Source organism: Condylura cristata, unplaced genomic scaffold (genome assembly GCF_000260355.1).
Source record: "Condylura cristata isolate star-nosed mole 26May11 unplaced genomic scaffold, ConCri1.0 scaffold00005, whole genome shotgun sequence".
Lineage (NCBI taxonomy): Eukaryota > Metazoa > Chordata > Mammalia > Eulipotyphla > Talpidae > Condylura > Condylura cristata.
Window position 1 is genome coordinate 65,531,374 of NW_004567106.1, and position 16,891 is coordinate 65,548,264.

At 50.0% G+C, this 16,891-nt stretch overlaps 1 protein-coding gene across 1 annotated transcript in view; it reads right to left on the reverse strand.

The window, feature by feature from the left end:
• CREB3L2 (cAMP responsive element binding protein 3-like 2) overlaps positions 1-16,891 on the reverse strand; it is a 115,613-nt gene that overhangs the window by 10,764 nt on the left and 87,958 nt on the right. Inside the window, exons 4-8 of the mRNA XM_004677076.2 lie at positions 16,619-16,706; positions 13,461-13,645; positions 11,352-11,498; positions 10,426-10,484; positions 8,908-8,976 (exon numbers count right to left, since the gene is read on the reverse strand). Coding sequence (XP_004677133.1) covers positions 8,908-8,976; positions 10,426-10,484; positions 11,352-11,498; positions 13,461-13,645; positions 16,619-16,706 — 548 coding nt within the window. The remainder of the gene's footprint in view (positions 1-8,907; positions 8,977-10,425; positions 10,485-11,351; positions 11,499-13,460; positions 13,646-16,618; positions 16,707-16,891) is intronic.

Sequence of the window (16,891 nt, forward strand, 5' to 3'; positions counted from 1 at the left end):
CACCTGAGCCTCTGGCCTGTACCCCAGTTCTGTATGTACAAATAAATAAATCTTTAAAAAAAAAAAAAAAAACTTGGGCAGGAAGAACACACGGGACTATGGTGATGGCACATAAGTGAAGTGGTGGTGGGAAGTCCACAGGGATTACAACTGGGATGAAAAAATATACAAAATGAAGAATAATGTAAAAAAAGTGTGTGTGTGTGTATAATTAAAAAAAAAAAACATGGATTCCACTGAACAGAAAGTACAGAGTTGAAGTCCCTCCTCCTTATCATCCCTTTTCCCCCAAGCTCAATGTCCAGGATAAAGAGAAGATTTCATGAGTAGATGCTTCTTCTTGACTTCCAAGGATTTTCAGAAAATGCAAGTTGTGAAATGATGTCAGAAGACCAGACAAGATCATTGAGAAATATCAACACATTGTTCATTTGCAGAACTCTGGCTTTCGTAGGTCACCTGCCACTCACCAGTCTCCCTCCTGAATCGCTGCCAAGCGCAGGAAGGACAAGAAGGCTTTCCTGGGGTTGCAACTTGTTCCCTCACAAATGCCAGAGAGACAGATTCTCTGGAGCCTAAGCCAATTAGCACAGGTTGGCCAGGCCCTCTCCCCCACCACTATCCCACACCTCCTCCCTGCCCACTCCCTGTACCTTGCCACACCCAGAGAATGAACCTCCAGGAAAATCAACCCCATACAACACCCTTTCAGATGCCCCTTTCCAACTTCTGGTGGAGATCCTTAGTCAGTCACCTGCTTTTTCTAGGAGGAAGTGTACTCCATATTTAAATATCTATCTATATCTTTATCTATCTATCTATCTATCTATCTATCTATCTATCTATCTATCTATCTCTCTCTCTCTCTCTCTCTCTCTATATATATATATATATATATATATATATATATATATATAGAGAGAGAGAGAGAGAGAGAGAGAGATATCTATATATATATATATAGATATAGATAGATATACACATACACACCACACACAATATTTATCAATGAAGCCCAGAATTCTGGCAGGTGACCTATGAGAGCCCAGAATTCTGCAAATGACCAATGCGCTGATATTTTCCAATGACCTTGTCTGGTCTTCTGACGTCATTTCACAGCTTACATTTTCTAAAATCCTGGGAAGTCATGAAAAAGCACGCATAGGTCACCCCTAAAAAACTCAGATATCCCCACCCCCCAAGGGTAGAATGCTGTAGGTTCAAGCTAGGCTTTCAGCTGCAGGGCCAGAGCGCAAGAAATGTACAAGCAGGAGCCCATTGGTCTGGCTGGCGCATCTTAGTGTTTGTCAGTCATGGGCACGTGCCCTGCTTTCCTGGGTATCCCTGGACACGTCCTATCCAAACTAAAAAAAAAATTATATTCTGAATCCCCTGCCAATGAAAATGGTTGTTTAATAGTCCCTGTTTTCTAACAGTTTATAATCCAGATTTTTTAAGATGAGCAAACATGTAGTTTAAAATAGGTTTTTTAGTTTGAAATTTTGGTGGGAAGTGACAATGATATATAATGTGCTTCTCCTGCTTCGATTAGTGCAGTGAAATGAGCTGAGGGTGGGAATGGTATGATCCAAAGGGCCCTTCAATCAGCCACACACAGCAATTACACCAGAGAAAATCGGGTTAGCTCCCCAGCCCAAAAATCTAAGTAGATTTCTACAGCCCACTGAAGTCTGGGAAATCCATCCACATTCATAACACTATTATCTGTCCTGAGGAAAACCAATTAATGACGATTAAATGCCCACAGACTGAGTTCCAGAACTTCACTTGCCGAGACACATAGTACTTGGCCTAAAGTCATGCACCTACTAGGTAGAAGAGCGAAGACTTCCTGAAAACTACTTGAGACTTGAGCTCATTGACTGTTCAACATGCAGCAGCTTGCTTCCCTGATTTAGGCCCAATAAAATTACAAGGTAAAAGGCTTCTTAATTAAGTCCTAGATTTTTCTTAAATCCAGTGACATGAACAACCTACCAAAATCCAATCAAGAGACATGTTTTCCATTAGATAAGAAAGATCACTACCCCAGACCTCCCTGGTGGCCTAGGGGTAAAGTCTCAGCACTACCACCATGACAGCCAGCCTGGATGGTCTGAGTTCAGGCCAGGGAGCTGACCCACATGGCGCGGCAGACCTCTCCTGACCCACCCGCTGCTCCCCTCAGCAGTGTACTTCGTTGGTCTGCCTGTTCTGCTCCCCACTCTCTCTGGTGAATCTTCTCACCCACCCCGACCCACATCTCTGGCCTGTACCCCAGTTCTGTATGCACAAATCTTAAAAAAAAAAACAAACTAAAAATCAACCACAGGATGGAACCAGTCGTATATTCAAGCTTGATACTAGCTCTATTGGAAACAACATCAACAACTGGCCCTGTATTTTTATATTATTATATTTTGTATACTATACTCACTGCTAATTGTGGCCTAGTGAATTACTGAGTTTCCAGGAGCAAGGTCTTAAATTCGGAGGAGAGTCCTCTTAGTAAATGTCTATTTGGACCAAGAGATTTTTCATGACCTGTTAAGTCGAAGTGTTCAACGCTCAACTGAAAATGTAGATTGGTGTCCTGTGGTGAGATGTAAAATTAAACTCTGCGACTGTCCTCATACAGTTCCTTGCAAAAGAGCAGCCAAAGGCAGCTGCCAGCCTTGCCCAAAATAAAACGTCACCCAGTATCTCGGGAGGGGTATCAAAGGCAACTGGGCAGAGCGCTCAAGGAGCCGAGAGTGTGAGAGACACCTCACAGTTACCGGGCAAGACATCAGCAGGTGGAGGAGGGTTAATGGGGGCTCGGTTTCTGCATGCAACACTTTGAACATTCAGGTACCTGAAGTGGGAAGCCAGGACCCAGGAAAAAGAATGAACAGATGCTTCCCAATTACTTCTGTGCCAATGTCAACCCAGGCCCTCTCCAGAGTCACACTTCACATCAAATCTTGTCACACACTTTACTCTTACTCAGAGATGGGCAGAGTCGAGCTGTGTGTGTGTGTGTGTGTATGTGTGTGTAAGATCATCTGTAGCCCAATCATCCCCTACAGAGATGTAGCAACTTTTTCATATCTTTCCAGAACTATCTAGAATGATCCTTTCCAAATTTCAAGACATTAACCATTAGTGGTTTGTGAAACAACTGGGTTGTCACTGGTATTTTTCTCCAGTGAAATAGAAACAAAGAGAACATGTGTTATTAGAGGGTGCATTATGCAGAGTGACTATGACCATGTGAAACTCTCACACCAGCGATGTTTAGAATACGTGTCCATCAGGATGTAAAACAATGAGAACCCTCAAAATCTCAGTACTGCTTATCCGGGGCACACAGGCAAACTCAGTTCTACACCATGACTATCTGGTGACCCCATGATGAAAGAACTAAGTATCTAGGTCCCACCTGAATGCTCCCCCAAATCTTTTAGAGTCAGTGTCTGAATTTCTGACAGCAAAAGGAGTGTCCAAAAGCTGAAACAGCTTCTTCCAGGCCCTGGGCAGAAGCAGCCTTAGCAACCAGGAGTTCTATACTCTGTGTAACAATATTTCAGGAGACTGATGAACCATCCATTCCAAAGACTAAACACTAAAGTGCTACACATAGAAAAGATAATCATATTCCACTAAACCCCAAAACTTTGAATCAATATTCATTATTTATAAACTTTGATTAAGCTTTGAAGTTGCCTGTGGGATTGTGGTCAAAATGAAAAGCACGAATTACCTCCTTCCTCTTTCTGTGCCATTTGGACACTGCTGAAGGGTTTGTTTGCAGGGACCACAGGGGTACTTCTGAATCATTCTATTACCCATTCACCCAGAAACACAAAAAAGAGAGTTCTAGAATGTTTTCTGGGGCTGTGGAATTTCTGACTTTACACAAAATTAGGCTAAAATGCCTTCCTAATTTCTCTGGGGGATCTTGGTCTAGTACCTAACAATCCTTTGAAGTGTCAAGCATGTTCACCTGAAAAGAAAGATTTCATTCTTCACACAGCCAGAAACTGGAGACCATGGAGAAAAGTAAATGAAACCAAGATGGAGGTCTGCAGAGGAGAGAGGGTCCTCCCTCCAGCAGCTGCTCAAGCGTCTCCCTCCAGACAGCAGTGGGCTGGGTCATGAGCAGCCAGAGAAGCAAGAAAGAACTCACACACGGAGAACCATCGTCATGCACAGGGAACAACTCACAAAACTGGCCCCAGTGATGGCTGGGGGCCAAGCAAATTAGGGGAGCGGAACTTTAAGCCCAGGGGGCCTGGCTGGGGAGCCCTTTCCCGGCAATCGTGTGGTAAAGAACCAGAAAAGCTGAGATAGACAAAGAGAAGGGCGATAGCTCAGAGGAAAGTCCAAGAAAAAAAGACAGTTAATCTGTCTGATAGTAACAGAGATACATGTCAAGGCAAACACAGCCTCCCTTCTGTGAGGCCTGGAGACTACCAAGGAGACCCACATAACATGCATACATATAGGTCATCACCCCACCCACCCTAGCCCACACCCAACAGACTGCCCAGGTACCACAACATTGCCCCCTGAACTCCCTCCAAGGTTTTGTGTTCTGGACTTCCTGGGGTTCCTCACCAAAAAGTAGGTATGGGCAGAACTACACCATGCCCACCGGCTTCCCTCCCTTTCCATCTTGAGCTTTGGTCCATGTCAGCTGACAAAGACAGTCCTCAATGGGCCTTCTCTGTCCCTACTGGACAGTGAGGTTCTCATTTCACTTTCTACATACCACAACGTGGCTGTTTATTATGGGAGATGAGGTAATGTCTCCCTCAGGGACGAGCAGGCTATAGAGCCCTTGCTGGAAAAGCAGTGGCCCCCAGCTCTGGTTCCCCAGCTGGGGCACATACCCTGTGGTACCAAAACATCTACTGGGCCCATCATGAACTCTGGAAGGAGCACGGATCCGAAACCCAGGCTGTTGGCTGCAGGGGGAGCAAAATCTTTTTGTGTCCGACCCAGGAAGCTCACGTCTTGTTTGAATCACATCAAAGTGCATCTCTGGTGGGACATGCAGTGAAGGATTTCAGGTACATACCCGTGTGGGTTCAAACCCCACACATAGCCCCCACAGAGTGCCAACTGCATCAGCATTACGGTGGGTCTCTCGTGCCTGGTCTTCCCTTCAGACAACAGACTTGAGGTAGAGATCCACACGTGACATGGTCTAAGACCCTTGGGCGGGGATTTCTAGATTTTCAGACCCCAGGCATGGTCTATAAGGGCAGGGAGAAGCTCCACTGTGTCCCACTGACCCCTCAGTCTCAGAGACAGCTGTGGGTGGACAAGAGCCAGCACATGGCCCTTTAAAACATGAGGGCCAAGGCCAGGCCTCTGTTCAGGTCTGCTGAGGAGAGAGACAATGTTTCAGAAGTATCCCTCTGGTCCCTGCGAACAAATCTTTCAGCCCCTGCAGGGCTTCCCCGATGGCCTAGGGGTTAAGTCTCAGTGCTACCACGGAGATGGCCTGAGTTCAATCCCCGGCCAGGGAGCTGACCCACATGGCACAGCAGACCTCTCCTGCCTCACCCGCTGCTCCCCTCAGCAGTGTACTTCAATGGATCCACCTGCTGTGCTCTCCTCTCACTCCCCGCACCTCTGGCCTACACCCCAGTTCTTCTATGCAAAAATAAATAATCTTAAAAAATTAAAAAATAAATAAAGTTGACCCTGCACTGGAGAAAGTACCAACAGTGGACAATGTTGGTAGCAAGTGAAATCAGGATAAGCACAAGTATGAAAGTGGTGAGTTCTAGTCCTTGTGTCACCTCAAAATCTCTGGATGGCCTAGCGTCACGGGCCCCAGTTTCCCTGTAAAATGAGGTGATTCACGTGATCTCTGAAATGCACTTCAAGCATTAGCTCCTGAGATTACAGGTCAGGGCGGGAGGGCAAGGCCTTCTCAGGGCAGGAGCCCCCAGGGGCATGGGGCAAGAGGCTTTCATCTCCTTCCGGTCCCGTCCTCCAGCAGCTCCCTGGGCTCAGATACCAGGAGGATCCTGGAAGAAATTAATACTTGAGCAAGGAGTAGATTCCAGTACAAGGCTGTACCAGGAGTCCAGTCCAGTCAAAGGGTCAGATGGGTCATTTTCACCGTCATGGAAAAGTCCCCAGGGGGTGACACCCAGGAGGGGGAAGATGCGAAGAGACACCTAGTGTCTCATTTGCTCACTTCTCTCTCCCACCACATGGTACCCAAGGGCCCCCACCCCACTGTCTTCTCCCACAATAGCAGTCAGGTGGCCTGTGCCCTGCTACCCCCAAAGAGCATTAATACAAGCAGCGCGAGGAGGCGCACCAGCCGTGTGTGCTGCTGGACCCAGGCCCGCACTGTTCACACCGAGTCACTCCCACAGGTCACGGTGAGCAAAGGCTTCCCGCAGTCTCCCCACACCGCATGCCCCAAACGCAAACTCCTCAGGGCCAGCGCCGGGCAGGAGCTTGCCAAGCTGTGCAAGGTGCTCAGTGGCTTCGGCTGGGAGGAGGGGGGGTCCCCCAAGCCAGGGAGCGGAGGAGGGTGCAGCCAGCTTCCGGCTGCCCCTAGGGTGGCTCTCTCTGCCTGTACTTCCTTGACCTCTCAAGTCAAAACACAGACTGCTGGGGTCAGACGAGAGGGCTCCTGGGCTGTGAGAAGATGCCAGTTAATTGTCAGTGGCGACCACCATAGAGATGGTGTCCACAAGGGGCAAGAATTGAAGAGGGAGCAGAAGTGGGGACCAGTCCCCAGGGCCTCTAGGTGGGGACAGTGGACGCTCCTGATAGCCCAGGGTTTGGGGGAAGGGGTGAGGAGTGAGAGGGACGAGAAAACTCCAGCGAGCTTTCCTGTCCTCACAGATGGCCTCATGCAGAACAGCCGCCCGTTAGCGAAGCGAAGCCCACTGCCATGAGGTCATTTTCTTTATGTGTTTTGAAAGGAGGGTCCAGGAAGCTCAACGACTGGGGAAGTGGCCACCGTCGGTGAAGAGAGAAAATCCCCAGCTTTCAGGGAAGAACAGGGGTGCCGGTGCTGAGCCTCTGCTGCCCCCGTGTGGCCTGGGGGAGACATGGCCTGGGGAGTCCCAGACAAAGCTGAACCTGGGCCAGACCTCAACGATTCCTCTTCCCTTTCACCAGTCCATCACCTGGACTTAACTCCACTCGCGAACACGGGCTAGGATGGGCAAGGGAAGGCCTGTCAGCTCAGGACGCTAATGAGATGGGCAGAGACTCCGGCTGGGGGGCCTGGACCCAGAGAGCCGCTCTGGTAGCAGTAAAGGTGGGAGAGTCACAGGAGAGTCACAGTGAGGCCAGAATCCAACTTGGTATCAGGAGCCATCTCCTTTGTCCCTGGTGGTCGGGTGAGACCTCGGGGAGCTGGTGATGTCACCTGCCACCTGTCAGTGAGGCACTCACGGGCACACGTCCCGGAAGTACGTGGGCAGCCTGCAGAACTCACGAAGCCCGCTGTTTCCACCAGGGACTGTTTTAATCTGTGGCTAAATGAACCGGCTGTTTGAACAACAAACCACGGAGAATTCAGGACACAGGAGTCACACTGAAAGTTATTATCGATGACCTGCAAATTGATTTTACCTGATCTCTTAACATTAGCAAAATTGTTGCTAAGCATTCATGTTAAGCCTTAAAATGATTACTATTTTGCTCACCTAAAAGTCAATTTTCTCTGCTTGGATTGTTAGAGCTACGATAATAAAAGGCAACAGAGTCCCCTGAGGAAAAAAAAAAAACACTGATTTTTTCCCCCCAAATCAGTGAGGCTTATTTTATTTTTAAGATTTATTTATTATTTATGCATACAGAATTGGGTACAAGCCAGATGTACAGGGGCAGTGAGAGGTTTCACCAGAGACAGAGTGGGGAGCAGAACAAGCAGATGGACGAAGCACACTGCTGAGGGGAGCAGTAGACAGGTCAGGAGAGGTCTGCGGCGCCATGTGGGTCACCTCCAGGGCTAGGGATCGAACTCACACTGAAGCGGCTGCGGCCAGCTTGCAGTGCTGCGTCCTAACCCATTGTGCTACCAGGGAGGGCCCCAAAACCACTGAATTTTTAAAGTGCAGGTAAATAGCATATACACAAACACATTAGTCGTGTGGTTGAGACTCCCCAGCACCAGTTTGTAACCCTAAACTTTCACACACACACACACCCTTTCTCTTGTACGTGACCCGGGGATAAATCTCAACACGGCTCTAAAACCTGACTTACCCTTCCAAATGCAGCTCTGGTGCTTCCTGTGTGACCTGAGACAAGTCAGCTAACCTTTCTGAGCCTCAGTTACCGCCTCTATATAATGGGGTGGGGACAGGACTACTTCATAGGGTTGTTAAGAGATGAAATAAAATACCTGTTACATGCTGAAAACAGTAAGTGCCTAGTACAGAAAGTATGAAGAGAACTCACTAACTCCCCTGGTGTACAGTTATTTTAAAACATGGATCTGAAATATATTTAATTAGCTCATGAATTTTTTGACCAGCATTTTAAAAAGCAGGCTTGATTTTTTTTCATGAACAAACACCATTTCATACTGTAACTAGCTGACAATAAATAGATAATCCTTATCTGCTTCGAAAGCTTAATATCGCCTCCAGGATTCTCTAACTTAGGGACTCTGTTTTCCTTCCTTCGCCCTTTTATCACAGCCTTTGTCAGGCCCAGCCTCTCCGTCACTCCGTGTCTTTTAGGAAAAACAAAGAACAACGTGTGTGTGAGCATGACTGCCAGGACCGGGCTGGCAGAGTGTGTGTGTGTGGGTGTTGTGTGAGCGTGACCGCATGGCTGTTCTGAGCACCCTGGCACAGTCCACCATGAGTGCTGTCTCCCCCACCTGCCTTCCAGCCCGGGTCCCAGCCCGCCTGCCCCCATCAGCTGCGCCCTTACCTGTTGGTGTTCTCCAGAGACTCTACCTTCTTCCGAAGCTCCAAGTTCTCGGTTGAACACGACTCCACCCTGTAGCGGAGAGAGAAAGAAGAAAGTCAGTTTTTTTTTTAAAATAGATTTATTTATTTTGTGCATACAGAACTGGGGTACAGGCCAGGGGCTCAGGGGCGGTGAGAGGCTTCACCAGAGAAAGAGCGGGGGACAGAACAGGCAGATCAATGAAGCACACTGCTGAGGGGAGCAGCGGGTGGGTCAGGAGAGATCTGCGCCATGTGGTCACCTCCGGGGCAGGCGGGAATCGAACTCATGCGGAAGAGGCTTTAGATTCTCAGTGCTGTGCTTTAACCCGCTGCGCCACCAGGGAGGGCCCAGAAAGTAAGTTTTATAGTAGAGCAAATGCTAAGGCAGAAAGTAGGGTGGAAGGAGGGAGGGACCAGGGAAAGAGGGGAAACCAGCGATTCTAGCAAGATGAGGGAAAGAGCTTGGGTAGCCTGAGTTGGGAAACAGACAAAATAGAACCGAGTAATGATAGAAAATACAAATGTGGCTGGGGGTGTTCCAGCCTTGCTTTTTCTCGCCCGCAATGCCCAGGCCAGGCTTCGATGCCCGGGGGGCCGAGCGCTGCTGACTGTACTCTGGCCACAGGACTGACAGGAGTCATGGCTTGAGGGGGACACAAATCCTCAATACAAGGAATGGGGTGCTGGTGCATGCTTACCCCAAAAAATAGATTCTTAGCAAACCCTCTCGACCCTGGGTGCTACAGAAAATGACAGCCTCAGTGACCAGCCTCTGATTCAGGAGATGCAAACATTCACTTCCAACAGCAACTTCCAGGCCCAGCCTAGAGCTACTGACCACACCCTTCCCAGGCACACATGAGGACTCCTTTTCGGGCCTGGGACCTCTTCCCGTCCTAAAATGACTTGGGCTGCTGGAGAACTATTTTCCATACAAATCACAATGAACTCCTATCTTTCCAAAAGTTCTCCAGAAGAACCAGGAATGCCTTCAAGTGTGTTCTAGGAAAGTCACTTACCTTAGAGCATGAATGAGAGTGGGCAGAAAATAGGGAAGGGGCCCCCTAATGTCTCTCATTCCTGGTTTGCTCTCCCTAGGGCCCAAGGGAGGATGAATGGGCAGGGCAACCTTCAACCAAAGCAGTGGGTCCCCTCGGGAGAGTTTTGGGAATACGGAGGGTCGTTGCTATTTGTACTTCCTCCATCTGCCTGTTCTGCTCCCCACTCTGTCTCTGGTGAATCCTCTCACCGCCCCTTCACCTCTGGCTTGTACCCCAGTTCTGTATGCACAAATAAATAAATCTTAAAACAAAAACCAAAAAAACTTCCACGCCTTTCCCTGTACCAACCAGTAGGTGGCAGGGAAGACACAGGCAAAACCATGCCGGCTCTAACAGGCCCAAAGAGGGCTTGAATGGCTTCTCAAGAAAAACAGAACGTTCCTACTCAAGTTTCTCCAAGTTCCCTCATAACACAACCAGAGTGGCAGGGCGCTTACTTTTTCTCCAAGCTGTCCATGTATTCCTTCTTCTTTCTCCTACTTTCCTGGGCCGAAATCTGAGACAGAAAGGGGGGTGGGGGAAGAAGGATGATATTACTGCTGTGTCAGTAAACCAGTAAACACAGAAGTGGAGGTGGGGTGGGTGGGGGCTGCCGGCAGACTGTGGGTGCAGCATCACCGAGCCGGGCCTGCTTTGCAGCTACTCCCCATTTATCTCATCTGCCCACTCAGCTACTAATCACTTCTCTCTGCTCCGTTTCCAACCAGCTTCTGTTCTCACCCACTTTCCAGCAAATTCAGTCCCCAGTGGGAAGCTCCGCGAGCCAGGCGTCAGGACAGAACACGTACGTCACACACCATGTGCGCGGTCCTGGGTAACTGAACTCTGGACCTCAGGAAGCTCAGCTATGATGTATGAAAGGAGGCGGCCGGGCCTGTGCTGGCTCTGCTCAGGGCAGAATTCAAGGTCTGTCCTTCCTCTCGCTGTCCCTCCCGCCTGCTCTGCCCGCCCTGACTCGCGTGCTGGGGGCCGCGCTTGCTGGGGAAGATGTTGAGCCCAGGTAGAGAACAGCAGTCTTCAGGGTGTTCTGAACCCCAAATCCCTACAAGAGAAAACCTCAACTTCCCTGCAAGTACATTTATAGCCATTCACAGGTCAATTTACACATGGCTTCTAAAAGAAAGTATCATGTACATCTTGGAACAGAACCTTAGCAGGATTTTAAAAAGTCAATTTAAGTGGGATTCCTTCCCAGCCCTGAGCAGACCATCTTGGGCACCAGGAGGAAGCAGGGACGGGCTGTGCTCCTCCAGCTGCCCAAGGGGAAGGGAAGGGCCGAGGCTCGGGGCCCTCAGGACCCAGCTGGCCACCAGGGCAGGCGGGAGAGGTGAGCTCACTCAGCACCCAGATGCAAAGGGCTCACCTTATTCTTGATTTTCCTCCGGATCTTCTTCAGGGCCTTCTCCTCTGACTTTGTGAGGGGCAGCTTGGTGGGGATGGGATAGCCCTCGGCGATCAGGGTCCTCTTCTCCTCCTCTGTCAGGACCAGGGGGCCCGAGCCCTGCAGTTTCTGGGCAGATCAAGGAGATGGGTCAAAGACTGACGAGGACGAGGGCTGAGGGGCCCGACAGGGCATATCGCAGGTGACTAAGAGGATGCCGGTCTGCTCTGCGTGAGGAAGGGTTACTATGAGGTAGAAGCAGGGCTGGAGAAGATGCATGGAGTTGTAAGACAAAGACTGAAATCATAGCGGTGGAAGGAGGAGAGAAGGCTACCTCTCCCATTACTTGTAGCAAGTTACCCCAGTGGCTAAAACATCAAAGTAAAAGGTCTGAGCCCCTCACCCACACCCCCCAGTGCTTGCGTGACTCTGGAGTCACAGAGGATTAACTGACAGCTGCTTGTGGCCAAGAGCTTTGACTTCTCCTGCAAGTGCAAATTTGCAAGAAGCTCGGACAGAGGGGAAGCCCTTTCTTGTTTCTACTTCCTGCCGAGGGGCCAGGGACACACCTGCCCCTCGTGCACACTGCCGACCAGCACCAGCCCAGCTGGTCCACCTTCAGCGGAACTCAGAGGACATGTTGTCATCATCAAACAACCAGTGTCCCCTGTACATCAGCTCCATGCCAAATGCCACGAGGGATCAAAACAAACTCTCCAAGTAGCTTATGATCAAGACTGAAGCTGAACCGACAGCCATGAGAGGCAGGAGCAAGTAAATGCTGACCCAGATTAACTCCAGGTACATTTCCAGTTGGAGCAAGAATACTGATGTGAGCTCGTGTGCTGAGGGAGGGCTGAACCAGGGGACACGCCTCGAGTCGGGCCTGGTTTCATGCAGAGAGCAGGGCATTCCAAGCAGAAGGTGGTGTTGACAGAAGTAACTGAAGAACCAGCAGCTCTGCCCAGAGCAGGGTAGGAGTTCTGGAAGCAGCAGGCTGGGGACACGAGCGGGGCTTGACTGACACCAGCACATAAGAGGGGAATGCAGACTGTGGCTGAGCAGGGGACAGGTGAGGGACCTCCCCAGGAGCACGAAGCCTGGGTTGACCGTGATAGGGTGGACACTATTTCAGTGACTGAGGAGCAGTCAGGCTGGAGATGACAAGGGAGAGTTTATGCTCCTGGCCTCAGCAACAGTGAAATGTAAGGATGGAGCTACAGATCTAGAACTTTCTGCACAGATTGAATTCAAATTTTCAAAATGATGTTAACTGACGATTTCTAGAAAATTTTAAAAGATCTGATTTCACTGAAATTTGCTCTACCTGATAAATTCAGTGAGGTTGATTAAAAATGTTAGATGTCATAAATCTCCATTATCTCTTCAGAATAAGGAGTTAATTATCAGCCTATATTTTTTATTTAGAAATTGGATAAGTTGTTTCCCTGTGGTCCACCCGAAGGAACACCTAACTCCATGGTAAATATCTGTGATAAAATTTATTCCTTGTATTACACCTGTGTAAAAGAAACATGAATAAAAATGGGAAGTGAGCACAGAAAAAACGAGAGGATTAATTACATGGCAAGAAGCGCAGTTTAAAAAAAATCCCTTTGAGATCGTTGTCTCACGCTGTTTTTGCCAGTAAACACAAAACTTCCTTTCAAGAGTAAAAATCAAGCGGCCTTATCGCGACAAGGAAGGAGCTGGAAGGCGTGATGGCAGAGGAAGTCAGTCAGGAGGCGACAGTGCAACAGCAGCGCCGCCTACCGGCAGACTACGGAGAAACCGGACGTCGGCCAGAGACACCAGACCAGCCACACCCCAGCACCCCGCGGGCCATGCGCGGCCGCGGGACGGGTCAGCGGACAGCAAAGTGGCCGCAGGGCCCGGCGGGCTGTGGGAGGGCACCTTGGAGGTGGGTGGGGTGTAGTAACCTAACCTACAGGGGTGACCCCACACCTCTGAACCCCCTTAAACACACGACGTTGTAAACCAATGTTACCTCAAAAAATAAGTGGGCTCGCGGCACCCACTCTGGTGAGGCGGGGTGAGAGGGGCAAGGGTTCGCTCAGATGGGGAACTCACGTGGGGCGCAGTGAGGAGCGGAGACGTGGAGAGCGCAGAGGGGCCCCGCACCCCTGCGCGGCCCGGGCTGTGGCTCTGGGCCAGGCCGAAGGGGTGCAGCCGCGGGTTGGGGCTCAGGCTGCCTTCAGAGTCGCTGCTGTGGCTGCTGGGTGGGGTGGGCGGTAGATGCAGGTGGTCCACGGCGGCTGAGGGAAAGAAAGGGAGTATTTGGGGGTCTGGGGAGCATAAGGACCAAGCAGCCTGGGCGCCCAGCGGAGAGATCTCCAGGACAGCAGGAAAGGAAACTGCCCAAGTAGCCACCTGTATGGAGCAGGCCCCGAGAAACGATGCAACTGTGACCTAGTCGGGGTGGGATGTTACTAGGGTAGAGAATGCCCCTCCTTGTTGGCTTCAACCGTTTCTGGAGTATGCTTGTACAGTGTAGTTTGTAAGATGCTTAAAATTAAAAAATAGAAAACCCTGCAGTGGGAAGGCAGTTACCCATAACTGCGGGGAGAAAAGCTCATTTGTCTCTGGAGGAATGTGTGGTGAGGCCCACAGGCAAGCTGCCAGGCATCCTTCACTCAGAGAATACTAAATCTAACTGTAGACAGGGGTGCAGGCGCTGGAAGGTAAATGGGGGAGGATGGCTTTCTCCTCCCAAGTCCCTAACACCTCAGAGCCCTGTTGGGGGGCAGGGGGTGACATACCCTCTCCCAGCAAACCCCCACCCCCACCCCCAGCACCACATGGGGCCTCACACATCTGGGCTTGCCAGGACTGAGCTGCGGGAGCCTGGAAAAGTCTTCCTCAGGGCTATTCCTGGCTTCTTCAGACACTGCCCAAGCTTCCACAGACAGGAAGGGTCTTTCTGAGTCACCACCACCGACCTCAGAAAAATGACGCCCGGAACTGCCTTTAGCGGTGACTCCTGAGATGTCTGCATAGCCAATGGCCCTCCAGGACACCCCTTCCTCACAGCTTATAGTTTCTCTTCTCTCTCTCCCTATTCCTGCTGTCTCTAACAGACTGTTTTTCTCTATAGTTTCCTTTTTCTCTGCCATGTCTGACTGAGTCTGTTTTCTGGGTGTCTATGAGCGCTCTTCAGGTTAAGAAGAGTCTGAGACAACCCTCACACCCCTGCAGCTCTCTCCTGCCAACAGCTCCAGCACCTGAGGAGGGCAGGTCTGCACCTTCGAGGTGAGTTTGGCTAGAAAGGAGGAGTCCTGACAGTGTGCCCCAAAGCCATGAACCCCGAAGGGCCAAACATAGCCAAAGGCGAGGCTCGGTGAGCAGGGACCCCACTGAACCCTGGACAATAGCAGGAGCACCGGCCGACCTGCCTGGCACAGGGCACCATCCAAATCACGCTAATCCTGTCCTCCTTTCCAACCTGAGGATGCCCTCGGCTTCCACCCCCAAAGGAAGTGGCAGGACAGGAAAAAGAAGGCAAATTTGATTCTGCTCTTTTGCCCCTAACAGAGGAACAGAAGACAGGGCTGCAGTACCTCAGCATCAGATTTCTAAATATCACTTAAAAGGCCACTCTAAGGTCATGGAAAGTGCTGGAATAACAAGAGACTTTGCCTAGAAGCTCTGAGGTAGTCAAGGCTATCGAATGTCCTGATCTCTTTATCTAGCATAATGAGGGGGAAACTACCATTTACTTTTCTCTTGAAACATTTCCCCTCAGTGATCCCACATTCGGAAGCCATCATGGGGCTCACTGTTAGAATTATGATACTCCCTGATCATATCACAACATACATAAAAGCAAGTGTATTTGAGAGTAACACCTGGTGTCACAAAAATGAAGGGAATAAGCTGAAAGGCACAAACAGCGCTCGCCCAGTGCAAAGAAAGTTCTCGACAAGGACCCAAGGCATTGTTCTTATATTTTAAAACACAATTCATCAGTGACAATAAAGGCAAATGCCCTGATTGAACTGTCAGCCATCTAGTCCTGAGCTCATTTCTGCCACAGTGCAAGTGAACTGAGGTTTCAGAAGAGCGGTTAAACATAACACCCACACTTTACGTACAGTGGTCATCAAACAACATGACTTCAACGTTGTTTCAGTATATGGCTGATGGGATGCCATGGTTAGTGGAACCTGCAGTCCTCCCTGGGCTCTGATACCGTGAGAGTCAGTGGTGTGTCTTGATCATCCCAGCCCAGGGGGTGTGAGTGCAGGTGTGGTGTGGTATGTCTGTGGGTGTGATGTGAGTGGGGGGGTGCAACCCCAGGGGGAAGGGTGTCCGGTCCCGGGGTGCTAGTTGTCTTGTACCCTGAGCTGCTGGGCTGGGCTGTGGCCTTAGGAGACCCTGAGCTGGAATCAGAGAGTGGGAGAAGTGAATGTGTCAATGAATTCAAACGACCGCTTCATATGAGCAGTGACTCGAATCTTTATTAGAACTTTGGTGATGTCTTTCTGAAATGGGCAGAAGGAATTAACTCTTATTTATATGTCATTTAGTTGATGGTTGTTTTGCCTAAAGCTGAAGTTCCCAGAACCTGCTGACTGCATGAACCATGCAGACATGCCTTTTCTACAACAAATGCGTATATTTGCCCTTATTTGTGGACCAAGCTGATACACTTTTTCTAAACTTATACTGAAGGTACAAACAGGAAGGTGAAGGGCAAAGAATTAAGAAGAGGTGGGGGTATCTGGATAAAGAGGCAGAGCGCTCATTCCCATGGGATGTAGGGGCCTGGGTTCAGGAGTCCAAACTGGGGCCCAAGGGAGACTAGGAGGGAGATCTCAGGAGGAAATTAGTGCAGAGGAAGAAACTAGTGAGAGTGTGAGAGCTTCAGGGCTGGCGAGCCTTCGTTTTAAGTGGATGGCGAGAGTGAACACTGCAGGTAGGCAGGAGACCCCTCACAGCCCCGGTCACCCAAACACACCTTTACAAACAGGTATTGCTCACCTTGTGAATTCACTTTACAAGGGTTCAAACTGGGGCTGTTTCATGGGCCAACTGCTGGGGCCAAGTGGGTGTCTGCTTGCCACCATCACGCCAGTGAGGGACACCAGGGTGCCATGAGGGGAGCAGGCCTTATCTTCACTGGAGCCTAAATTGGAGCAGTAACCCCATATCCACTCCTGCACCCCCCCTTCTCGCAAACCTCTTCCTGCCATGTGGCCATCCAGAGCATGCAGGGAGGGCAGACAGACCTTCTTTAGGGGAGAAGTTGAGGAACTGATCCACTTCATGAGGTTCCAGCTTAATCTTCGGAATAATGGTCTGGCATGAGGAGTCAACCTAAAGGAAGAATTTCAAACACAGACTTTCAAAACTAGTGACAGGGGGCTCTCCCTGGTGGCGCAATGGGTTAAAGCACAGCACAAAGAAGCTTAAGCCACTTCTGCATGAGTCCGATCCCCGCCTGCCCCAGAGGAGATCCACATGGCGCCCTCCCTGGTGGCGCAGTGGGTTAAAGCACAGCA